Source organism: Ovis canadensis, chromosome 8 (assembly GCF_042477335.2).
Source record: "Ovis canadensis isolate MfBH-ARS-UI-01 breed Bighorn chromosome 8, ARS-UI_OviCan_v2, whole genome shotgun sequence".
NCBI classification, from domain to species: Eukaryota; Metazoa; Chordata; class Mammalia; order Artiodactyla; family Bovidae; genus Ovis; species Ovis canadensis.
This window is the reverse complement of record NC_091252.1, coordinates 86,582,723-86,608,753: the sequence shown is the minus strand read 5'-3', so window position 1 is coordinate 86,608,753 and position 26,031 is coordinate 86,582,723. Positions and strand designations below refer to the sequence as shown.

Genomic DNA, 26,031 nt, shown 5'->3' with positions numbered 1-26,031 from the left:
AGCCTTCCTCAGTGATCAATGCAAAGAAATAGAGGAAAACAACAGAATGGGAAAGACTAGAGATCTCTTCAAGAAAATTAGAGATACCAAGGGAATATTTCATGCAAAGATGGGCTTGATAAAGGACAGAAATGGTATGGACCTAACAGAAGCAAAAGATAAGAAGAGGTGGCAAGAATACACAGAAGAACTGTACAAAAGAGAGCTTCACAACCCAGATAATCACGATGGTGTGATCACTCACCTAGAGCCAGACATCCTGGAATGTGAAGTCAAGTGGGCCTTAGAAAGCATCACTATGAACAAAGCTAGTGGAGGTGATGGAATTCCAGTTGAGCTAGTTCAAATCCTGCAAGATGATGCTGTGAAAGTGCTGCACTCAATATGCCAGCAAATTTGGAAAACTCAGCAGTGGCCACAGGACTGGAAAAGCTCAGTTTTCATTCCAAACCCAAAGAACGGCAATGCCAAAGAATGCTCAAACTACTGCACAATTGCACTCATCTCACACGCTAGTAAAGTAATGCTCAAAATTCTCCAAGCCAGGCTTCAGCAATATGTGAACTGTGAACTTCCAGATGTTCAAGCTGGTTTTAGAAAAGGCAGAGGAACCAGAGATCAAGTTGCCAACATCTGCTGGATCATCAAAAAAGGAAGAGAGTTCCAGAAAAACATCTATTTCTGCTTTATTGACTATGCCAAAACCTTTGGCTGTGTGGATCACAAGAAACTGTGGAAAATTCTGAAAGAGATGGGAATACCAGACCACCTGACCTGCCTCTTGAGAAACCTATATGCAGGTCAGGAAGCAACAGTTAGAACTGGACATGGAACAACAGACTGGTTCCAAATAGGAAAAGGAGTCCGTCAAGGCTGTATATTGTCACCCTGCTTATTTAAATTCTATGCAGAGTATATCATGAGAAGTGCAGGACTGGAAGAAGCACAAGCTGGAATCAAGATTGCCGGGAAAAATATCAGTCACCTCAGATACACAGATGATACCACCCTTATGGCAGAAAGTGAAGAGGAACTAAGAAGCCTCTTGATGAAAGTGAAAGGAGAGTGAAAAAGCTGGCTTAAAGCTCAACATTCAGAAAATGAAGATCGTGGCATTCAGTCCCATCACTTCATGGGAAATAGATGGGGAAACAGTGGAAACAGTGTCAGACTTTATTTTTCTGGGCTCCAAAATCACTGCAGTTGGTGACTGTAGCCATGAAATTAAAAGATGCTTACTTACTCCTTGGAAGAAAAATTATGACCAAACTAGACAGCATATTAAAAAGCAGAGACATTACTTTGCCAACAAAGGTTCATCTAGTCAAGGCTATGGTGTTTCCAGTGATCATGCATGGATGTGAGAGTTGGACCGTGAAGAAAGCAGAGCGCCGAAGAAATAATGCTTTTGAACTGTGGTGTTGGAGAAGACTCCTGAGAGTCCCTTGGACTGCAAGGAGATCCAACCAGTCCATTCTAAAGGAGGTCAGTTCTGGGTGTTCTTTGGAAGGAATGATGCTAAAGCTGAAACTCCAGTACTTTGGCCACCTCATGTGAAGAGTTGACTCATTGGAAAAGACTTTCATGCTGGGAGGGATTGGTGGCAGGAGGAGAAGGGGATGACAGAGGATGAGATGGCTGGATGGCATCACTGACTCAATGGACATGAGTTTGAGTGAACTCCGGGAGTTGGTGATGGACAGGGAGGCCTAATGTGCTATGATTCATGGGGTTGCAAAGAGTCGGACACGACTGAGCGACTGAACTTAATTGAACTGATTCAACAGAGAACATTTGCTGGACTTTTTGGAGGACCTAATATGTTATGAGCCAATGTCCCTACCCGCTAGGAGCTTAGAGACAAATTAGGAAGATAAGATAGATATACATAAGAAACCACACCACAGGCAGCATATGGGAAGTGCCAGCTGAGCAATGCTATCACACTTATTTTTGATTGGCTTATAAATACTAAGATGCTTTGGGTCGAGGGTGTGTGTGTGTGTGTGTGTGTGTGTGTGTGTGTGTTACTTGCTCAGTTGTGTCCGACTCTTTGCAACCCCATGGACTGAAGCACACCAAGTTCCCCTGTCCTTTACTATCTCCCAGAGTTTGCTCAAACTCATGTCCATGAGTTGGTGATGCCATCCAACCATCTCATCCTCTATGGGCTTCCCTAGTGGCTCCTCCTGGTGGAGGAGAATCAAAAACAAACTCCACTAAATACAGTGAAATATTCTAGATTAGGTCTTGGAAGAGAAAAAGGACCTAATCTAGGGGGAAAACAACAACAGCAGCAAGGAAATCTGAATAAAGACTGTAGTTCAGCTAACAGCATTAATATTACACTGAGGTTGATTTCTTAGTTTGGCTATATGTACTAGATTACAAGATGTTAGCATCAGAGGAAGCTGAGTGAATGCGGATATGAGAAAAATTGATACTATCTTTGCAGTTCTATCCATCCAAGTTGTGTTGAGGGGTAGGGTAAGGTGATGGGGAGAGAGAGAGTGTGGAAGTGAAGAGGAAGCAGAAAGAGGAGATGGGAGGAGGAAGACAAGGGGAGAGGAAGGGGCAGAGAATGGGTGGGAAGAAGGCAAGAAGGAGGCTAAGGAAGAGGGGAGGATGGAGGGGGAGAGACCAGAAGACAGAGAGAGAAAGAGGAGTATTTTATCTATTTAGTGTCCTGAGGAAAACAGTGGCTCCACATGTATAAGCAAATTATTTCAGATAACCAATATTGACACTCTTTTTCTAAAATTTGCTCTAAATGCACCTGCCTTCTGAAGCAGAGGCTATCGTTAGCATTGAACATTTTCTTGATAACTCGGGTCAGATGTCCTATGCGTTGCGCTGCCACCCTCCAGGCCAGCGACACGCACACAGTTCTTTGTCTTCTGGGAAGACGGTGCCAATCTCCTGTGCTTTTTATAGCTTCCCTGTCAACCCCCTACTGTCAGGCTGTCAGCTGTCACTTCGAGACAGTACTTACATCTCGCAGCCTACTTTGTGGCTTCTAAATCAGAATGAACTAAGAAATCAAGCCTGTTAGAACCGTGGCTAAAGGAAGAGGAAACAAGCTCCTCCAAAGAAGAAAGAACAGACTCTCCAGGGCAGCTCCTTCACTTCCCAAATCTCCTTCTGCTTTCTTCCAGGTCCATCTCTGTATTCCAAATGAGTGACCTCCAGAGAGGTAAGGTTTCACTCAGTAGGTGAAAACATTCAATGGAGACAAACTTAGAAAATAAAACTTAAAAGCCAGCGGTCACTACATAAGAGAGGGAATCAAAGCCCTGTCTGTAAGGGATAGTGGAGTGCATGGACCCTCAGCTCTCTGGCCAGTCTCTGTCTCTTTCCTGAAGCAGAGGACAGAGCCAGCCCTGGCCCAGCCGCAGGGCTGCCTGTCCCAGTGTCCACAAAGGGCTCCGAGCAGCTGGAACTGGAAACCACCAGAAACAGGAGCAGTGGCCAAGAAAATGCTGGCAGAAGCGGCCCCACCTTCCAGCAGCTACTGCGGGGCGGGGCGGGGTGGGGCGAGCGAACTGGCTCCAGCTTCCAGCATCTGCTGAACACACCCCACGTCGTTCACGTCCCTGGAGGAGGGAGGCACGGGGCAGAGAGGCCCTGGGACATGAACGGCGGCCCCAGCATAACGGAGCAAGATGGCGGCCACGGGGAAGCCACCGACTGACAGGCCGCCAGCGGCACTCGTGTGAGACTCGCCTGCTGTGCAACGCCAATTCCCGCTCCTAGGCACAGTGCCAACCTCCTGAAAAGGCGCGTCTCTACTCCCCTGAATGTGGTCTTTGCACTGGCACTGAATTCTGAAAATAAGAAATATATTTCACTGCTCACTAAATTCACTGGATGAAATAATGTGCTTTAAAACGTTTTTGTTTACTCTCTTTTCCTCTGTAGAGTTTTGTTTTAAAATAGTCTGATAGCAACATAAAAGCTCTAATTCATAGGCTTGTGGCCTGTTTACCCAAACTGTCACACACACACACACAAAATTTTAAATAACTATAATAGAACAACAAAGCTACCCCAGAAATAGAAAATTCCAAAAATTACCCTCCTCACACTGGAATGTTTAACTTACAAAGAAAGAAACAAATGCTCTAAAATGAAAAACAGAAACTCTGGAAAGAATCCCATAATTTCATAGTTCTACTTCAGGCCTGACACACAGTAGGCCCATAACAAATATTGATCAGATGGATGACTGGATGGTTGAATAGATGAAGTCCTATTGACTAGTCTGAAGCTACCTGGCCTTTCTTAGGACTGTGGCCAATAGGACTTGTCTAAAACCATATTTGGACCTGTTGAAGAAATATAATTAAGTTGTCAAGGCAAGTCTTCTCTAAAATCAAATCTGAGAACCTTCTCTTTGAGTCTGAACCTAGGGATTTCACATACTCTTGCTGAAAAGTCAAGTTCAGACCTGACCATCAACTGGCTGATACCTACTGATCATTTCCTGTCTGTAGGCCATTGTGCCAGGAATGGAAGACAGAGTATAGTAAGCACAATGGGAAGATCCCATCCAGCAAGAAAACACACCATCAGAATCTAAAATAGCCCCCCACACACAAGGTCCTTGTTTCTTGACTGTAGCACGGTAGGGAAGAGGATGAGCTTTTCAGTGAATGGTGCTGGGTCAACTGGATGTCCGCAAGGGAAAAAAAATGAATCTTGAGGTCTATAGTATACCATCAATTTCAGGTAGATTATAGATCTAACTATAAAAACTAAAACAATGAAGGATCCAAAAGATAACATTGGAGAACATCTTCATGACCTTAGAGCAGACTAAGATTTCTTAAACAGGATGCAAAATACACTAAGTATAAATGAAAAAAACTGGTAAACAGGACAACATCAACATTAAGAACTTCTGTTCATCAAAAACACTTAGACATCACAATAGTGGCAAAGGCAACTTACAAAGTGGGAGAAAATACATACACTACGTATTTCTGACAAATGACTGACATCTAGGATGCATAAAAGATTAGTATCCAGGATACGTAAAAATCAGTAAGACAACTCAATCAAAAGTTTATTTTTTAATGGGCAAAAGAGTTGAACAGGTACTTCACAAAGAGAATACCCTGAGGGTCAATAAACATAAAAAAGGACTAAACTTCATGATAAATGCAGACAAAACCACAATGTGAAAACACTGCATACTTAACAGACAGTTAAAGTGAAAGAGAGAAAATACCAAGTGAGGACAAGGATGTGAAACAACTGGAACTTTGCGATACTCCAGTGGGAACGTAAGTCACTGTCACTGCTTTGGAACACTGTCTGGGAATATCTAGCAAAGCTGAGCATATGTATGCCCCGTAAGCCAGCAATTTCACTGTCGTGTATACCACCCAACAAAAATGCAGACACATGTTCACCAAAAGACGCACGCAATAATGTTCACAGCAGTTCACTTCAGAATAATTCCAAACTGGAAACCTCCCCAATGCCCATCGAAAGCAGAACACATTAAAAAACAACTGAGATGTATTCAGACACCAAGCACTGTACAGCAACTCAAGTGGATAAACCTCGATGGTGTGCACTGACTTGGACGTGTTTAACACAATGCTGAACAAAAGACATGAAAGTTATTTAAAAAGGCCATCACCCTTGCAGGCGAGGCTGGGGGGTATACTAACGATGGAAAGAGGGTACAACAGGGACTCATGTGGTACTAGCAATGTTCCGTTGCTTGATCTGGATGAATCGTGGCAGATTCAATTTGAGACAATTCATCAACCCGTACACTTAGGATTTGTGTACCCTGTCTGTTATACTACAAGAAAAAGTTTTTTTAAAAATATGCTCTCACTCATGATCTCATCTCACAATTTTTTCTGTCTCTAGTCCCTTGATTATGTCAAGGTCCATCCTGCCTCGGGGTCTCAGCATTAACTGAATCCTACTGCAGAAAAATTCATCCTCTCCAGTCTTTGCGCAGCTGATGTCAACTCTCATTGTGTAGGTCCTGGTCCAAATGCAATGAACTTCCTCAGAGAGGCCGCCCCTGGTGCCAGCAAGCTAGGCACACTCATTTAGTCTTTATTCCCTTAGTCTGTTTTATTTCTCCCACAGCACTTCTCACGAGCTGAAAGCATTTTATTTTACTCTTGGGTATTTGGTTCCAGAGTACAAGGATTTTGTCTCTCTGGTTTATTGCTGTGTCCCTACTACCCATATCTCTAGCATTCAGAACTACATCTGGCTTATTTACCCAAATAATTTTAAGTTTATATCCACTCAAGAGCCTGTGAGTGAATGTCTATGCCAGGTTTATTTATAATTGCCCCTAAACTTGAAGCAACCAAGATACCCTTCAATAGTTGAATGGACAAATTGTGGTATGCAAAGGAATATTATTTAGCTATAAAAAGAAATGAGCTATCAAGTCATGAAAAGATGTAAATGAATCTTAAATACATGTGGCTAACCATAAAGAAAACTGAGCGCCGAAGAGTTGATGCTTTTGAACTGTGGCATTAGAGAAAATTCTTGAGAGTCCCTTGGACCGCAAGGAGATCAAATCAGTCAATCTTAAAGGAAATCAATCCTAAATATTCATTGGAAGGACTGAAGCTGAAGCTCCAATCCATTGGCCACCTGATGCAAAGAACTGACCCACTGGAAAAGACCCTGATGTGGGAAAGATTGAAGGCAGGAGGTGGAGGGGATGACAGAAGATAAGATGGTTGGATGGCATCACCGACTTGATGGACATGAGTTTGGGTAAGCTCCAGGAGTTGGTGAAGGACAGGGAAGCCTGTCATGCTGCAGTCCATGGGGTCTCAAAGAGTTGGACACAACTGAGTGACTGAACTGAAGTGAAACAAGCCAGATTGAAAAGGCTATATACTACATGGTTCCAATTATGTGACATCTAGGAAAGACAAAACTGTGGCAATGGTGAAAACATCAGTGGTTGTCAGGAGCTCAGGGGGAAGTAGGAAAGGTTGAATGAGTAAATTATGGGAGATTTTTCAGCACGATGAAGCCATTCTATAGGATACTGTAAGGATGAATACATGACATCATGTATTTGTCAAAACACAAAGTACTTTACAGCACAAAGGACAATTTAGGATGTGCAAGTTTCAAGAAAAATTTTTAAGGAAATTCTTTGATGGTCCAGTGGTTAGAACTCCAGGCTTCCACTGCAGGAAGTGCAAGTTCAATCCCTGGTCAGGGAGCTAAGATCCTGCAAGTTGCATGGTATGTCCAAAATAATAATAAAAAAAATAAATAATCACTTAAGAGTTTGCGTGATCCCAAAATGGAATGCAGAATATGGCAAAATCAATCTAAGTATATTACAAATGTATGAAACAACCTCACTGAAAGGGGTATGGGGAAGAGGTGCTGACCTAAGTACTTGGAAATGAGTAGAGTCTATAACTCTAAATGCAAAGTGAACTGTACACAAATACTGCACTCCCGTTGATAAAGCTATTTCCCACAGGGGTATGGGTAACAGTTCTGATAACTGCTGTACATGTACCCCACAACTGCACAAAGTGAACGGATTGCAGGTGGTGGGAACCTCAAGTTTCTCATCGATGGAATAAAAATTTACAGGTGAGCAAGAGGCTAGAATAATGCACATGGTGATGGATTAGAGTGGGAGACATCACCTTGAACTCATGTTTGGCTTAATATAGAGAGTGATGGTTGGTTACCTATAGAAATATTTACAGATATATGTATATACCATAGTTATTCACACATCCCTTTCTTCACTCTGACAGCTGACAGACCCTAGAAGCAATGACCCCAATACCCACACCGAACATCCATGTCCTGGTTTCTAATACCATTCTTCTACAAAAAGAACTAAATCTCCTTGTAGAAATGGCTGACTCTATGCCTAGGGCAAAAAGTACACAAGAGGAACTTGGAATATCTTGTAGAACCAGAGAGTAAAGAAGTATTAAACACACACAAACACACACGCGCAAACACACGCACACACATACAATGATGGGAGTATGTCAAACACACAAACAAAGGAGCCAATTGAAACAGCTTCCAAAGTTGGAACAATTCAGGCAATAAAATAAATACAGAAGGAACAAATTTTAACCCAAAGTACATAATAAATACCCACAGCCCACAAAGATTTAAATAAATTATTGGCTAAATAAACAAGTGGGAGAGAGGAGACGAATGTCTCACGCAGAAGAATTCCATTTAGCTTATGCAGAAATATAAGGAGTTGGAGCGTAAGTCCCCCCTCCTTAGGTGTGACGGAACCTGGAAGACTCTATGCCAGCCAGGTGATCGAGATTGACATCAACAGTGACAAATCCTGATGATAAGAAGTCCCTTGACAGGATGTGATGAGAACTACCCTTCACCTCTGCGATTTTCCTCGCCCAAACTCATAATCCCAGTCTAATTATAAGAAAAACATCACACAAGTCCCATTTGAGGGGCGTTCTACAAAATAGCTAACAGTACCTCACACAACTGTCAAAGTTATGAAAAACGAGAGGCATCAGAGAAACCACCGTAGTCAAGAGGAATCTAAATGACGTGACAACTAAATGTCACACGGTATCTTGGGTGAATTCTGGAACAGAAAAAAAGACGCTGGATAAAAACCAGGAAACTGAATAAAGTATAAATTCTAGTTAAAATAATGTACTGATATTGGTTCATTAATTGTAACAAATGTGCCATACTAATTTAAGATGTTGCTAATAGGTAAAACTGGTTGCAGAGTACATGGAGTTCAGCTCAGTTCAGTCACTGTCATATCTGACTCTTTGCGACACCATGGACTGCAGCACGCCAGGCTTCCCTGTCCTTCAGCATCTCCCAGGGTATCCTCAGACTCATGTCCATCGAGTCAGTGATGCCATCCAACCATCTTATCCTCTGTCATCCCCTTCTCCTCCTGCCTTCAATCTTTCCCAGCATCAGGGTCTTTTCCAAAGACTTGACTCTTCACATCAGGTGGCCAACATATTGGAGCTTTAGCATCAGTCCTTCCAGTGAATATTCAGGGTTGATTTCCTTTAGGATTGACTGGTTTAATCTCCTTGCAGTCCAAGGGACTGTCAAGAGTCTTCTCCAACAGCACAGTTCAAAAGCATTGATTCTTCTGTGCTTAGCCTTCTTTACGGTCCAACTCTCACATTCACACATGACTATTGGAAAAATCATAGCTTTGACTAGACAGACCTTTTTCAGCAAAGTAATGTCTCTGCTTTTTAATATGCTCTTTTGGTTTGCCATAGCTTTTATTCCAAGGAGCAAGCGTCTTTTAATTTCATGGCTGCAGATCTCCACAGTGATTTTGGAGACCAAGAAAATAAAGTCTGTCAACTTAGTTTGCAATACTACATTCATAATTTTTCGGTAAATCTATAAACTTTTTTTTTGAGTAGGCCCAGCAGAAGGTGATTGCAGGACTGGTAGATGGATATTGGAAAGAGGGAGAGATGGATGGCAAAATGACTGATGGGAGGATGGGCAGAGGGTAAGATGGCTGATGGATGGATAATGGGTTGAGTGGCTCCAGAAAGCAGAGCAGACAACCACTGCTGAGAGCACAGAAGACGAGATGGGCATGAGGGTCTCAGCACCCGGGAGGGCGTGAGCCCCATCCGTGGAGAGGAGAGACAGCCACATGGCAATGGGCTGAGGGTGAGCAGAAGGTGTACACAAGCTCCCTGCTGTGTATGCTTCCGACTCTATGCAACTCCATAGACTGTAGTCCACCAGGCTCCTCTGTCCATGGAATTCTCCAGGCAATAATACTGGAGTGGGTAGCCATGCCTTTCTCCAGGGGACCTTAAATCTGGGCAAAGACAGGAAGAAACAGGGAGAGTCTTCTGTGTATGCGTGTCTGGCACTTTACTGAGGCATCATTTCCATACAATGAAATGCACAGATTTTCAGTGTCCTGCTCTGTGACTTCTGAAGGAAAGGCTGAAGATGAAGAAGTAAGTCCCTCCTTGAGCAGCAGGATGGAGGCTCCTGAGAGGAGGTAAGAGTGTTGCTCACTCACACTCACACTCACACCCACCAGGGCTGCTCAGAACTCAAGCTGGTACCGTAGAGGCAGCTGAGTAGGATAGTGTCTTAGTTGGCTTGAGAATTTGGATTGCACTTTGCGTGCTTTGTATGTTCTCCGTATCTCATTCTTTGCCCTCCTTGACTGTTCTAAATTGCTTTAAGCAGGCAATTTATAGTACAGTGTCAAGGATAAATAAACTAGCTCCTCTTTAGAATAATGATGAACTCAACTGACAGATCTTCCACGTATTAAAGGCAGCCTACTATCCCTCTCTGAAGTTTACTGTGGAAATAGTCCAGAAGTTTGAGACGTGACTGTCAACTAAATGCTTTTAAAGTCTCAGGCTAGTTTGGGTGATGGTCTGTTTACCTAGATACACACACACACCTGTGCGCACACACACACCTGCACACACACACACACACTTTCATTATCTAAACATCCATCCATATAAACTGCTTCTGGCATAGATTACTAAATATTGAACCATCTGGGTTTGATGAAGAAATGGAATATTTTAGCTTAACAAAAGACACTTGTCTACCAGAGATAGTACATGTTATTTTTTTTAGTTGTAATATTTGGAGGGTGTTATCATTATAGCAAGCATAATCATGTTTTAGCACCCAATCAATGGCTCATTTTCTTTCAACTTGTTAAAGAGCTGCCACACCCCATCACAAACAGGAGAAAAACCAGTTGACCAATTAGAACTGTTATGTGCAATATTAGCTCATGAGAACAGGAAAGTCATCTTTACCAGTCTGAAAATGCATCACCTTACTTGCTTGCCTTGAAACAGACTCGATTCAATTAATATTCGCAGAAATGAATAAAGCAGCTCTGTCAGTAGTACTACTGACAAAGAAAACATAAAAGATATTAACAGATGGTTGACCACAAAGCTCGGGACAAAAATATTCTTTAGCAAAAGCAAAAGATATTGTTTAGGATTTTTCATATTTTATTTGGAAGAAGCATTATTTCTTTACTTCATGTCAAAGATAATATTGGGGATTTTCAAACATGAAGGATAAAATACCTACTCTGTATCCTATGGCTTATTTAAAGTGAGTTTCCAACTTTTTACTTGTTCTCCATTTATCTGCTCAAATGGAGTTTTGAAGTAAAAAGTTGGAAACTCACTTTAAATAAGCCATAGGATACAGAGTAGGTATTTTATCCTTCATGAACCCCAATACTAACTACTCATGCAAACCTGGCAAAACGAAATAAGTAATACACTTAACTGTGATATACACTTGAAAACTAATGGATTTGAATTTTTCTAAAGAAACAGCTGAATCCGGTAAATGATTCATCTGAAAAGTAACAGAATGCTATAAATTGTTTAACTAAGATGCAGAATATTTGAAAGTATATAAAATAAATTAAGCTGAAAAGTTTTGCCTGATGTATTGGTCAAAAATGCTAGAATACTTGGAAATGATCAGGGGTGAAGGTGAAACTGATGTTCATGGTTTCCAAGAACTGCTTCTGAGTCTGAGTCTTGTTCTTCTTACTGGCAATTTAAACTTGGGCATGTTACTAAGCCCTTCTGAGACTCAATTTTCTCATTTAGAAATAGGATGACTGCTTACATCACAGAGCTTTTGCGTAGATTGAATGGGATTATCTGATGGGGCTTTATGGATCCTATCATAAAACAAAATAAACCAGTATTATAAGGAGCAATCAATTCTGCTTTCCACTTTCTACCAGAACTGTCTATGAAAAATCTTAATTTCATTTTTCTATCCTGTTATGTTAGTTCTAAATCTAACTATAAAGTGACATTCCAGGAATAAATTCCCCAGTGGAAATTAATTTGTTGAGTACAGATTTCTTCAGCCTCTTATTTAGGCTAATTTATGCTCCTCGCCTTTTTAAAAATTTATTTCCTAAATCTGCCGCACTTTTCTCTCTCGAATGCTCATTTTATATCTCAACACAAATCCTCCTCAAGTTAAAATAAATACCACCATTAGTTAATTATGAGCTGCCAAGATAAAGGACAAATAATTAGAACTGGAAAAGTCCCTAACAGCCAATATTAAAAATTATATGCCTAAAAGCTTTAAGTCAGATATGCCAGCTCTTCTTAAAGGTTAGCCCAATTAAATGCAAAAAAAAAAAAAAAAAAGAAGAAGGCAGATAAGAGTAGCTCTGAGTATCTGCACTGTTAGATTTCAAATTCAACTTGGAAGTCAATGGTAGGGGGAAAGTACTAGAGGGGGAAAGAGTGTTTTTCTCTTTTTTAAAAGCCTTCTCAATTTGATCCTTTCCATCCAAGTGGCATCACACAAGAGATTATGCAAGGGAAGGGTGGAGACACTCACTTTAGCTACTGAAATGACTATGGAAATCAGATGATCTTTGAGTGAACTAGTCTAATAATTGTCTCAGGTTTGCCTTGAAAGGAAAGCCCCTCTATTACTGCTTACAGCATCACCCTCCCTTTAATAAATCTCCTTTTCTCCAGTGCACATCCAGATTTACTATAGAACCTCTGAAGATCAGTCAAGGAAGCCCTAGACTTCCTCCCCCTGTTTTTTAGATGAGGAAAGAAAACCTGAAAACAAAAGCCTATCATGAATATGATAGGTCGCCAAGGTCATCTGGCTGGTAAGCGGGCCGCCCACTAGAACAGAGGCCAGGTCATTCCCACAGCATCATATTAGAAACAGATTTTGAGTCATAGATTTCATAGACACCAACAAGGTCCCACAGCCCATAAATGATATAGCCTGCCCTGTTTATTCATTCCTGAAGTTCAGTTATTAAATGATGACTTTCTCTTACTGAAGACTTTACTTCCTATTAAAATGAAAGATAACATGTTTTTAATCATTTACATCATAATGTCAATGAATTTAAGGTAATCTTCCTGAAAACAGGCTTAGAGAAAAGGAAGAAGGACACAACCACTAGGCAGTACATTTGTTGTCGTTGTTCAGTTGTTATGTCGTGTCTGACTCTTTGTGATCCCACGAACTGCAGGACATCAGGCTTCCCTGTCTTTCACCATCTCCCAGAGTTTGCTCTCATGTCCATTAAGGCAGTGATGCCATCCAACCATCTCATCCTCTGTTGTCCCCTTCTCCTCCTGCCCTCAATCTTTCCCAGCAATGAGCTGGCTCTTTGTATCAAGTGGTCAAAGTATTGGAGCTTTAGCTGCAGCATCAGTCCTTCCAGTGAGTATTCAGGATTGACTGGTTGGATCTTCTTGCAGTTCAAGGGACTCTCAAGAGTCTTCTCCAACACCATAGTTCAAAAGCATCAATTCTTAGGGCCTCAGCCTACTTTATGGTCCAGCTCTCACATCTATACATGACTACTGGAAAAACCATAGCTCTGACTAGACAGACATTTGTCAGCAAAGTAGTGTCTCTGCTTTTTAATATGCTGTCTAGATTTGTCATAGCTTTCCTTCCAAAGGGCAAGTGTCTTTTAATTTCATGGCTGCAGTCACCTTATGCAGTGATTTTGGAGCCCAAGAAAGCAGTCTGCCACTGTTTTCGTTGTTTCCCCATCTATTTGCCATGAAGTGATGGGACTGGATGCCATGATCTTGGCTTTTTGAATGTTGTGTTTTAAGCCAGCTTTTTCACTCTTCTCTTCCACCTTCATCAAGAAGCTCTTTAGTTTCTCTTCACTTTCTGCCATAAGGGTGGCAGAAAATTGGTTCAGCATTGGGAAAGGAGTATGTCAAGGCTTTATATTGTCATCCTGCTTATTTAACTTATATGCAGAGTACATCATGGGAAATGCCAGGCTGGATGAAGCACAAGCTGGAATCAAGACTGCCAGGAGAAATATCAACAATCTCAGATATGCAGATGACACCACCCTTATGACAGACAGAAAAAGCAAGAACTATAATTCTACAGCCTCCAGAATGAAAACCACAATCACAGAAACTAATCAAAATTATCACACGGATCACAGCCTTGTGTAACTCAAGGAAGCTATGAGCCATGCTGTGCAGGGCCACCCAAGATGGATGGGTGGAGAGTTCTGACAAAACGTGGTCCACTGGAAAAGGGAATGGCAAACCATTTCAGTACTCTTGCCTCAAGAATCCCATAAGCAGTATGAAAAGACAGTAAAGAAATGTATGGAAAACACATATTCAACTGCAAACAGGAGAGAGCTGCTGCCATCAAAGGACTTCCAACTATGTGGATGCCTCCATTCTCCTCCTATAATGGACAAGTTTCCTTTACTTTCTCTTTTTCTCTTACCTAATTTAAATGGATGATGGCGTCTTATTCCTCTTTCCCCATCTATGCAAATGTCTGTTGGAATGAATGAATAAATGAATATTCTTGCCCTCCACAAGTCTTTCCACAGTTTGCCCCCAGGGTTCTTTCAAAAAGGAAAAACCCTTGTGATTATTTTATCTTCAACCATAAAGTGATGCTTTAGAGACTAAATCACACTCTGGTCTCCTTTTTTCTCAGCTTTTACGCAGTGGAACAGATTTCCAAAATGCCAGTGCTGACTAAGAAAACCCTGGTGAGAATTTATTGGCCTGAACTTTTAAGCAGAGGCAGGAATCCTGGCTTTCATTCCTTGTTCCATCAAGACATGTGTGAGCCTGTCGCTCTGAATGTTATCTGCTGCTGGAAAAGACCTCACCTCTTCCCAGTACAGCAAGCACCTCCACTCCCAAAGAAGTGAACAATTACTGTGCAAACAAAGTAATATTCTTGTCCATAATAAAAAATTAAAATTACAGAGAAGAACGGCAGTAATGTGTGATTACTCCCTTTGAAGACTTTTATGACCAGGGCATCAATGCCTTATTCCATCAAGATACTCTTTTAATTCACAGTCTCAAAAAACTGTGTGCTGGGTTGCTCAGTCATGTCCAACTCTTAGTGGCACCATGGACTATAGCCTGCCAGGCTCCTCTGCTCAGGGAATTTTCCAGGAAAAAAAAAAAAAAAAACTACATGGATATAATTCCTAACCATGAAAAAGAATCAAAACTTCATCAATGATAGAAGATAAGTTTTTTTTTTTTTTGTCATGCTGCATGCTGTATGTGGGATCTGAGTTCCCTCACTAGGGATTGAACCCGAGTCCCCTGCAGTGGAAGAGAGGAGTCTTAATCTCTGGACCACTAGGGAAGTCCCAAGAAGAGCAGGTTTTTAATACAGGCAGATCATACTACATTAATGCACTTAATTTGGGTTATGTACTTCTGAAATGCACGGCACCAGAAGATGCTGCCAACTGGTCTACAGGGCCAGTCTGTGCATCACTTACTTGACAACCAGGTCCTGGACCCCTGAGTGCAGACAGGATGAAGAGGCCACCCAGGCTGCAGGGACCACAAGATTCCACCCTGATGAAGCTGGCAGCAAGGCCAGGGGACAGGATTACAGAAAGGTGCTGAGACACGGGTAGGCACAAGCCGGCAAAGGCCTGTCGGCCAGCTTGCCAGGGACAGCACCTGCCACAGAGGCTTCCTGGAGGAGAAGAGGTAAGAGGTAGACAGGTGAGGAGGAGGAGGAAGAAAGAGGTGACGCTGGCAGAGGGAGAAAGCAAGGGGGATGGGGTTCCCGCCTCACCTGCACTGGGATCTCGGTTGATAACTGAAGAAGCAGGGGTGGGGTGGGGACAAGAGATGGGACCAGAGAGGGGACCCCTGATCTTTGTCATGGCCCCAAAGGCTATGGGGGTGACTAGATCGGGTTGGGATTTTGGAAACACTCCAGCCACGTGGATGGGGCTCCAAAGCTCCTGTGGGGAGGGAGAGCTGGAGGTGAGGGATCAGAGGAGAAGACCCCATCCCAGGAACTGGAGACAGGGCTTCGCTCCAGCCTCGCCACTTGAGATGATATTACTTCTGAACGAGACCTGTGGTTCAAGATCTCTGTACTGCAGTCTCTCGACCTCCCTTCCCGACTTACTGCAAGGACTGAACTCCAGCTCAGCAAGGATCGGGTGTGCAGTAAGAACTTGAGACAAGCAGCTGATGGGAGCAATGGCAGCATGGAGGCCGTGTGACTTTGGGAGTCACTGTGACCTTGGACAGGGACAAGGAGCAACTTCTCTGACCTCAGTTTCTTCCTCTGTAATGTGAAGCAGTGAAGATAATACTTCCCATCCCATAAAGGAGATAGAATGTCTACATCACCCGGCCCTTGACCGAGAGCTATTTGAGCAGCAGAAGTAATAATACCAGCAGCACTAGTGGAGGGACTGTAGTAGTACCAGTACTCGTAGTAGTACCAGTACTCGTAGTAGTACTAGTACTCGTAGTAGCAGGAATTTGAGGGACAGGAGACCAAAGCGTCTGGTGCTATAATACAGGTGAGACGTTGTAAGGTGCTGGGCTAAAGGGGTGGCAGTGAGAAGCCACGCAGTCAGACTCCAGGGCTTGAAGGCGCAGGCATCAACAAGGTCTCCTGACTGCTGGGTGTGACCCGCAGGGAGAGGTCAGAGAAGGGAGCCAGCGTGATTTGGGCTGGGACACCTGCGGACAGCGTGCCCACCACCCACCGAGGCAACTGAGGAAGAGGGCAGGTTTGCATAGGATGACAAGAAACTCAGCTTCAGAGCAGCTGAAGGTGAGGCTCCCACCCGGCATCTGAATATGTCTGGTACTCCGAAAACAGATCAGGGCTAAAAATGGAGATCGAAGAGTTGTCAGTGTGTGAACAGCAACTGAAGCCACAGGAATATTCATATCACCCAGAAAGAGGATGTAGCAGTGGGAAGAAAAATAGAGAGAACAGAGTAGGGACCCAAAGACAGACCCGGTGTGACATCACTGAAGAGGAAGACAGAGGAAGAAAACGCAGAGAGGAGGCTGGAAGAGTCACTAGTGATAAGGATGAGACCCAGGAGAGATCTGCTTAGAGCAAAGGGGTTCCCAAGGAAATGCGGAAGGGCACCGAAGGCCTCAGAAGGTCAATGAAATAGAGACCCAAACAAACCCACTGGATTGAGCAACAAGGAGATCCTCAGGGAAACCGTGGCAGAAGCCAACATCAGATGGTGATGGATAAACAATGGTGTCATGGAGGAGAAAGATCTGGAAAAATAGTAAGGGAAGGAGAAGATAGGGCCACAATCAAAGGAAGTACAGGATTGAAAAAGGAAAGCATTTTTGTGGTAGGGGGTTGTTGGTAACAAAAAGCAACACTGCAACTTGTGTGTGTGCTGGGGTGAAAAGGGGAGGCTGAAAAAACAGCCCAGATAGTAGAGTAATTAACAGCACGCTTGGGAGGGCAGTTGGCCTGGCTTGAACACGGGAGGCTGAGAGGGGCAGTTCAGGTAACAAGAAAGGTACCTTGCAAAGCCAGGTGAAGGTGTGAAATAGCCAAGTACAGGAGACAGAGACAGGATAGCAGACCGCAAGACGCAGTTATGCACATGGTGTGCAGACCAGAAGGAAGATGAAACAGACTTCACTGCGCCCTCCATCTAGAAAGAGGACAGCTGTGAGGTGAGCAAGGGCATCCTAGGAAGCCAGGTTGTTTCAATGGTGGGAGAAAAACAGAAGATCCTGGAAGCAAAGAGTTGCCAGAGATGAGAAGGGCAGGTAGGTTAGTGTGGTGAGGGGCACAGTAGAAGCAAAGGAAAAGAGTGAACAGGACACTGGAGGAAGAAGTTCAATTGTCAAGAGAATTCTCTCAATCTAAGCTTAAAAATCAATTAGCTGCAGCCACTGTCTTTAAGTTCCTAGTTCAAGCAAATAAGTCAATGAAGGTAGGCGTATATCCAAAAATGTTGAAATCAAACAGTGAAGATGCAAGAGCTTGATATGGATGACTGTTTAACAAAACCCTAGATTAGTATTTTTCCATAGCCAGGAGTATGATAAAGGAGCATCGCTAAAAATAATACAGGACTAAAACAACAAGGACTTTTCAAAAGTTTTCTGAAGGTTGATTCTTTTTCATTCATTCACGCTATTGCTTCATGTTTGAGCCCTACTAAGGACACAGACGAAGAAAATTAAAATCAACCCTGCCTTCAAACTGTTGATGCCTAAGACCCTGATGCTGAGAAAGACTGAAGACAAAGGGAGACAAGGGCAGCAGAGGATGAGATGGCTAGGTAGCATCACCGACTTAACAGACATGAATTTGAGCAAACTCAGAGAGAGAGTGGAGGACAGAGGATCCTGGCATGCTGCAGTCCACGCTGTAGTCGCAAAGAGTCGAACACGACTTAGTGACTGAACAATAGCAAGGTCTCTCCACATAAATGAAAATTCACAAGCACTTCCAGAATAAGGAAGGCGCTAGAAAAAAAGGGGAGGGGGATGATATTTGCTCATGTTCAAGTTCAGAGACACACCAACACCTCTGACCTCATATCCATCTCCAAACTCTACCAACAACTAGGTATGAAGACTTCATTTTCTTCCCCACTTCTGCCCTCCTGTATCATAGAGAATGACCAACAGTTAGTGGCTGGTTATGGTTCCAACTGGGGCTTCCCAGGAGGCTCAGTAGTAAAGAATCCATCTTCCAATGGAAGAGACGCAGCGGGAAGATCCCCTGGAAGAGGAAATGGCAACCTACCCCAGTATTCTTGGGTGGAAAATCCCATGAACAGAGGAGCCTGGCGAGGTACAGTCCTTGGGGTCACAGAGAGTCAGACACAACTGACTGACCTAGCACGCATGCATGCGTGGTTCAAATTACACCCACTGAGTTCCAGCTCCATGGTCTGACCCATGCAGAACTCATAATGACCCCGCTAAGGGGCCAGGATGATTCCCTTAAACACAGGGGAAAGTGGGGCTCAGAAGTTAATAAGGAAGATGCCCCATCTCAGCACTACTCAATGCAGGGGCCAGTGTAGCTTTCAGGTTCCCTCACTTCAAAGCATTTACTCTTTTACCTGCTGCCTCCGCGTCAGATTTCCCTAACCATTGCTCCAAAGGGAACTTGTTAAGCACAGTTTCCTTTTCAGCCTTTGGCAATTTCAATTCTTTTATTCATAGAATTGTAAACATGTTTAATTTATTCCATAATATTTTACAGATTGAGTTTATGGTGTTTTCTTTAAGCAGTTCTTTTTTTTTTTAGTTGGAGTATAGTTGTGTTACAGTGCTGTGTTAGTTTCTGCTACACAGCAAAGTGAAACCAGTTGCATGGATACAGATAGCCCCTGTCCTTGGATTTCCTTCCCATTTAGGTGATCAGAGCACTGAGTGGAGTTCCCCGTGCTATACAGTAGGTTCTCATTAGTGGTCTATTTTATACATTAGGGGCTTCCCTGGTGACTCAGACAGTAAAGAATCTGCCTGCAACACGGGAGACCCAGGTTTGACCCCTGGGTCAGGAAGATCCCCTGGAGAAGGGAATGGCAACCCACTTCATAGTAGGGTATATTTGTCAATCCCAATCTCCCAATTCATCCCATCCCCCCTTCCTCCTTGGTATCCATTTTAAGCAGTTTTGTTGAAAAGCCGACTCATTCTCAAATAGCTACCTAAATGGGGATTCGCCACATTATCCGCAAACCATCTTCTAGACAGCAGTTTCTACCTTCCAGCAAAGCAGGCTAATTAGATGTTGTAGAGTGGGAGTTGAGAACAAAGTAAGGACCCGAACTGAAAAGAAGCAGCCTGATCCAAGAACAAACCCACAGACACCTGTGTCCCTCTACATGCAACATCAGTCTACCCAAAAGTTATCACAGCTGCATCCAGGAGCAGGTAACCTACAGGGTTCACAGAGACTGCCAGGCACTGTCCCATCTCAGGAAGCAGTGGTTAGGGTACATCTGGCTTTCTGGACACAGCCCTGCTCTGCTGTGTTCCAGCTGAGGGGCCTCAGGCAACTTCTAGACTTCTCTGAGCCTCAGTTTCCACATCCACGGGACTATCAGAGGTTGTTACTAGGATTACATGAGTCATACCTGATACAGAAAGTACTTAATAAATTTTAGCTTTGTCTCTTAAATATGTTTAAGTGTTTCCCTTTCTGGAGCAGTACATTTTTAATGGCAGGTCACAACCCCCCAAATGTGTGATGAAATCAATTTAGAGAGTCACAGCCAGCAATTCTGGTAAATTAAATAGAACAGAATATTGTATTTAAATATTAATAAAGTCATATTTTATATTAGGGGCTTCCCAGATGGTGCTAGTGGTAAAGAACCTGCCTGCCAATGCAGGAGACTTAAGAGATGTGGGTTCGATTCTTATGTCAGGTAGATCCCCTGGAAGAGGGCATGGCAACCCAGTCTAGTACTCTTGCTTGGAGAATCCCATGGACAGAGGAGCCTGGCAGGCGAGAGTCTATGGGGGCTGCAAAGAGTCAGACATGACTGAAGCAACTTGGCATGTATGCATACATTTTAGATTAACTTGGTAATTTTTCTTTTGCATACATGGTAATATTAACTGGTCTTTGTGAATCTCTGCACCCATCCATATGTCAGTGTAGGTATCAGGAAGCAAGGGAATTTCTTTCTAGGGCCACAATCAAAATATTTTGAGAACCACTGATTTACAGAATGAAGATGGTAGGGAGTAAGGGAAGATGAAAAAGTGTAATGTGCCAGAAACCACTTTTTGAAACACAGACATCATGTTGAGGTTTGACAGAAAATAACAAAATTCTGTAAAGCCATTATCCTTCAATTAAAAAAATAAATAAAATTTTTTAAAATGCAGACTGATGCTGGAAAAGGAAAGTCCTTCTGAATGGACAGTCAGGATCACCAGGGGATGCCCTCTGTGTACAAGTCTGTTTATGCCTAGGCTGCTGTGGGGGTTTCAGTAATCCAAGATTAACGACGGGCTTTTATTTCCAAAGCAAATCAAATTGCAAAACTGGAAGTACCGATGTTATCTTGATGCTGGGCAAGATGAGAAAACTTGACATGACTTATCCAGTAAGCCCTCTTGCAATACTTGTCAAAGTAGAATTATGCCAGATATCAAGTGCTCTTTAAAACCATCAGGGTTTGGGAGAGATATGAAAATGTCTTAAAACAGAAATCCTTACATGCTGATGCAGAGTTAACCTTGCAGTTCCAGGATGATCAAATTCCTAGGTGAAAATGTAACTACCTGTACAAGTAGATGAAATGGAAAATAACTATAAACATAACCATTTTAGAATCTATAAAGACATTTATTTTTATATCCAAAAGGCTATGCTGTTTAACGATACTATGCTTAGACTGTGTAAGAGGGGTCACAGCCCTGGGCCACTCCTGCCACGGGCATTTTCCTGCAGAGTACCAGGTAGACTTCCTCATCCAGGACCGGTAAGCCTCCATCTGGTTTTAGGCTACACTTCAAGTCCCCAGCATCCCCTGATCAAATATGCAGACACTTCCAAGGCATGAACCAGCTCTTCCCAGGTCTGGCCTCCTTGGTTGGAGCCAGAGGCATGGTTAGGGGGTGGCGGAGGGTGTGGACAGACTGGACGTGCAAGTGGATACAATACCCTTCACCAGGTAGGATGGTATCACAGGTGAACAGCCAAAGGAAGCAGGCCCTGGGCCAGGGAACGGTTCTTTTGATCAGTTCTCAGCTTTGGGAGATCTGGGAATTCACGGTTCAAACCTCCCTTTCTGGGTCATTATGAAGATACAGTTGTCAAGGTAGGAGGATAGAACACATTTTAAAGAGACACTTTTAAATATTTAGACACATGCTGTGAGGCCTCCACCTGTTTTCTTACACAGATCACTGCAGAGTTAGAAGCAGGTTTGGTGGTTGGAACATGGACTCAGAGTGCATGCCGTCCACCCAGTGCCATCCACCAGCTACGGAGCTTGGGAAAGCCTTTTAATTCTGCTGTGTCTGAGAGGATAACAGCACCCTGTTCATATGGGTTGTTGTAAAGACTAATGAGTCAGTGTATACAAAGGGCCTAGAACAACACCTGGGACCTAACACAAGTACTTACTCCATAAATTCTCTTTGTGTTATTCTCTATACGAAACTGATTGGCCACTGCAAACTTCTAGATAAAACCATAGCTGGGAAGTTATTCTGTGTATTTCTTTGTCCCCACTCCTTTCTAATTTAAAATATCACACTTTATGGCACTCTAAAAGACCACTATTTCCTATTCTGAAAAGGATAGATCATCTAACTGCTGACCTGCCTGATGCAAGTTTTTCTGAAATTACATCTAGAAGGCCCCCAACCTAGCAGACAGCTCAAGCCTCTGGCCGAGCTGAAGTCTGGCAAGTTGGCTTTCCATGTCAATTTCACACACACACCATTTACTAACCTTCATATTCAGGAGATTCAGAGCTACAAACCAGCTAGGTTCTTCTCAATTTACATACCAGAGGCTGAAATACTTGAAACTATCAGCAAGGAGAGGCTATCAGACCAGAGAGCTGAAGCTAAAAATAGAGCCGTACTAGTGGAGAAAGAGATGGAAGAAGACAGTCCTTTATATGGCTACTTATTAGTCCACAGGCTTTTTATTATTCAGTGAAGGTGTAGCATCAGCATAGTATTTATAAATTGCCAACATGACTTATAGCTCTTCAACCTAACATGACAGAACAAGCAACTTGCATAGAAATACCTGCCACATTTTAATAACAAGCCGGCAGCATATAGCATCTTGTGTCATTTTACCACAAAACCTCTCAGATTTTTAGCTGTTTGCTATATGTGGAGGTCTGAAATGTGAGAAGCACAAGGAAAAGACTCAAGGTCATCTTTACCCTTTAAAATAGGTACCTAATATACATGTTTAATACAATGAGCATTCAATCTTCCTTTTTTTTTTTTTTTTTACCAGTTAGGAGAATTTTGAAAATACATGATTTACCAACCTTGCTAAGAGGCTGGAACTCTTTCCCAAGCTACATGTAATTGGTCTGCCATAAAAGGAGCATTACTAAAGCATAATTTCAACAGTAGTTTCTCTATTAACCCAAATCTTCTCTAAACCCAAAATGGAGCATAAAGACTACTATGAAATAAATGAAAACTAATTGGATTCTACAGAGGCAAGACTGAGTCTTCCATCCACCCCCACAGTAATCCCATTGAAATCAAATATATTGTTTCTTTAAAGAGTTTTGCCAACTTCCTACTTAAAAAAACACCATAAACACTTTCGATTTGGGCCAGTTTTTATTTATGCAATTAAAATGCTTTTATAAGAGCTGGGCTGGAGGAAATTTACAAGCCCATTAGTCATATAGTCAAGCTTCATTATATCATAATCATTCATCAGGAGTCCGTAATGAGAATGCTGTTTCCTCACTCGATGAGAATATTAAGGAAAATAGATATTCATAATAGGCCATAAAATGTGTGAAATCCAAACCAGAGGAAAAGCCAGTGGGTTCATCTGGCTTTCATTTTTGCTGAAGAGGGTAACAGCCGGATGAACGCAAACCCAGCTTTAACTCAGAAGCCATATCCTTAATTATTAACCCTCTTCATCCTTCCACCCTTTCCAAACTCCACTCCCTTAAGAGAAGTAGAATACTTCATTTACAATCACTGCCATTAAAAAATCTCCTGGGAGAGCATTTTAGCTTCTGTCGTTTCTCGGTAAGCACAGTTTTGTTACAGTTTGTTCTTAACATTTCTCCAAAAACACATCAACCATTTCTCCTTATGCGGCAGGTTTGCGTACAGGCTTAGCCCCTGAAGTGTGGGAAGTAAATATCGCGGCGGAGTGGGAGCTGGGGAATTCCCAGCACACCCGCAGGCTCCCTTCCTCCACCCCGAACCCTTCCAGGTTGCCCAAGGCTCTCATTCTGCTCCCATCAACGGGAGTAACTGAAACTGGGCAGGAAGAAAGAAACCTGCTTCAACAAAGCTCAACGCGTGCAGCGTTGGTAAAGCAAGGACAAATCGTGGAGACACGCGTCGGGGCTGGCTGGAACAGGGAACGCGTTCAGCTTACGGTTTTGTGATAATATTTCAAGAACGCAGGGGGCCTCTGGGATCCCCAGAACCTCTCCTCTCGGTGAAGCGGCTTTCAGTCTCTTCCCTGCTCCCTCTCCACAAAACTCGGGGTTGCCAGGATCCTAGCAGGGAGTCCTGTTCTTGCGCGCAGCTGGGTGAGCCCCTCCGAGCCCCACTTTGGGAAGATGCAGCTGAAGCCGAGGAGAGCCCGGGGTTGGGAGCGCTGAGCAAGACCCGACCTCCCCACGATCATCAAGGGGCCCCCAGCTCTCTGGGCACCCGGCAGCTGAACCTAAGCAGGGTGAGCCCTGGCACCAGAGGGCACCCTGGGGAGAGAACGCGCCGCGTCTCGCTCCCAGCCCTCGGTCCCCAGGAACCAGGGCGGCGCGCAGCCGGGAGCCAGAGCCGTGGAGAATTCCCGTGTTAGCACAACCCGGTGCGCGAGTCTGCCCCCCGCCCCGCGACCCTCCCGACCCCGCGCCCAGATACCTCGCAGCCATACAGCTGTCCCAGCTGCTCCACGATCCACTCCTCCAGCACGAGCCGTTTCCGAAGCTCCTTGCGATCGTATTTTACCGTCACTTTTCCCTGCTGGTGGCGCCGCTGCTGCTGCTGCTGCTGCTGAACGTGCCCGGCGGGAGCCGCGGTGGCCACGGGCGCCGAGTCCTCCCGGGAGGAGCCCGAGCCGCTGCTCGAGCCCGGGCTGCCGCCGGCACCGCCCCGGGGACTCTGGAAGAAAACCCGCGCACCGCTGCCCGCGGCCCCGCCGGCCGCCTCGCTGCTGCCCGTCGCCACCGACATGTCCCCGCGCGCGTAGGAGCCGAAGTGCAGCCCGGAGGAGGGCAGGCGGAGCGCCGGGCGCCGCTACCACCTCGGGCCGGGCAGCGGCATGCGAAGGCTTCGCCGGCACCTGCTCCTCGCCGCCGCCAGCTCCAGGGAGGTCTGGAGAAGCGAGGGCGGGGGAAAGCGGGGAGGAGGCAGGGGCGGGGACGCAGCCTTAAAGACGCCGCCGACGACCCTCACGGTCCAACCGGGGAGGCGGATCCGTCGCCCGGCAGGCAGCAGCCAGGGGCGTGGGAGCTGCGCGCGGCGGAGCGAATGTGGGCGCGCAGACGACGCGGGCGCCGGGGTGTGGACACCCGGAGGACTGGTGAGGGTCTGCCGCCAGGGATGGTCCTCTGCGCGGATGACCGTGCTCTGTGCCCCGGGACACAAGGATTGCTCTTCTCCCGCCGTCCCGAAGCGCAGGAAACCCACCGCCGCCAGGGGCCTTGGCCAGCGCTACCGGGGGACTGGCGATGGCCGGGGGCGGGGGGGGGGGGGGGAGGCAGGCGACGCGGAAAGGGACGGAGCCGCAGGTCCCTGGCAAAGGTTTTTCCACTCCCTCCCGCCTCCTGGGAGGGCGGGGACGTGTCTCCTCCCCTCCTGGCCCCACCCCACCGCTCCAAACACCCATCCCTATTCATGCAGCTTTCTCCCTCGATTGGTGAGAAAATTGACTGGGCGACGTTTGTGCCATGAGGCAATCCCGCGCTTGAAAAATACTCTCCAGACCAGTTTTCCTCCTCTTACACCATGTCTTGTTTCTTCATAGACAAAGCATGAAGGTATCTCTATATCTAAAGGGCAGAAGACTCTCTGTCTCTTGGGCAAGAGACTGGGGACGCAAATCTTTCTCTGTGAGTCCCTGCTGGTTCCCGGTCTTCCATTTCTGGTATTGTAGTATTCCCTGCACGGCCGCCTTTCCTCTCTCAATACCATTGCCAGACAACTTCTTTTTAGCTAGGAAAATAACAGCAGAGACTACTTTTAAAACTTTATACAGCCAGTTCAGTTCCGTCGCTCAGTCGTGTCCGACTCTGCGACCCCATGGACCGCAGCACACCAGGCCTCCCTGTCCATCACCAGCTCCCGGAGTCCACCCAAACCCATGTCGATTGAGTCGGTGATACCATCCAACCTTCTCATCCTCTGTCATCCCCTTCTCCTCCTGCTCTCAATCTTTCCCATCATCAGCGTCTTTTCAAAAGAGTCAGCTCTTTGCATCAGGTGGCCAAAGTACTGGAGTTTCAGCTTCAACATTAGTCCTTCCAATGAA

General features: G+C 44.5%; 1 protein-coding gene across 1 annotated transcript in view; it reads right to left on the bottom strand.

Annotated features, from left to right (window-relative positions):
* PPP1R14C (protein phosphatase 1 regulatory inhibitor subunit 14C) overlaps window positions 1-25,328 on the bottom strand; it is a 92,078-nt gene extending 66,750 nt beyond the window's left edge. The window contains exon 1 of the mRNA XM_069599308.1: window positions 24,423-25,328. Within this exon, the coding sequence (XP_069455409.1) occupies window positions 24,423-24,734 (312 nt within the window). The 5' untranslated portion in view covers window positions 24,735-25,328. The remainder of the gene's footprint in view (window positions 1-24,422) is intronic.
* Window positions 25,329-26,031: the final 703 nt, after the last annotated feature.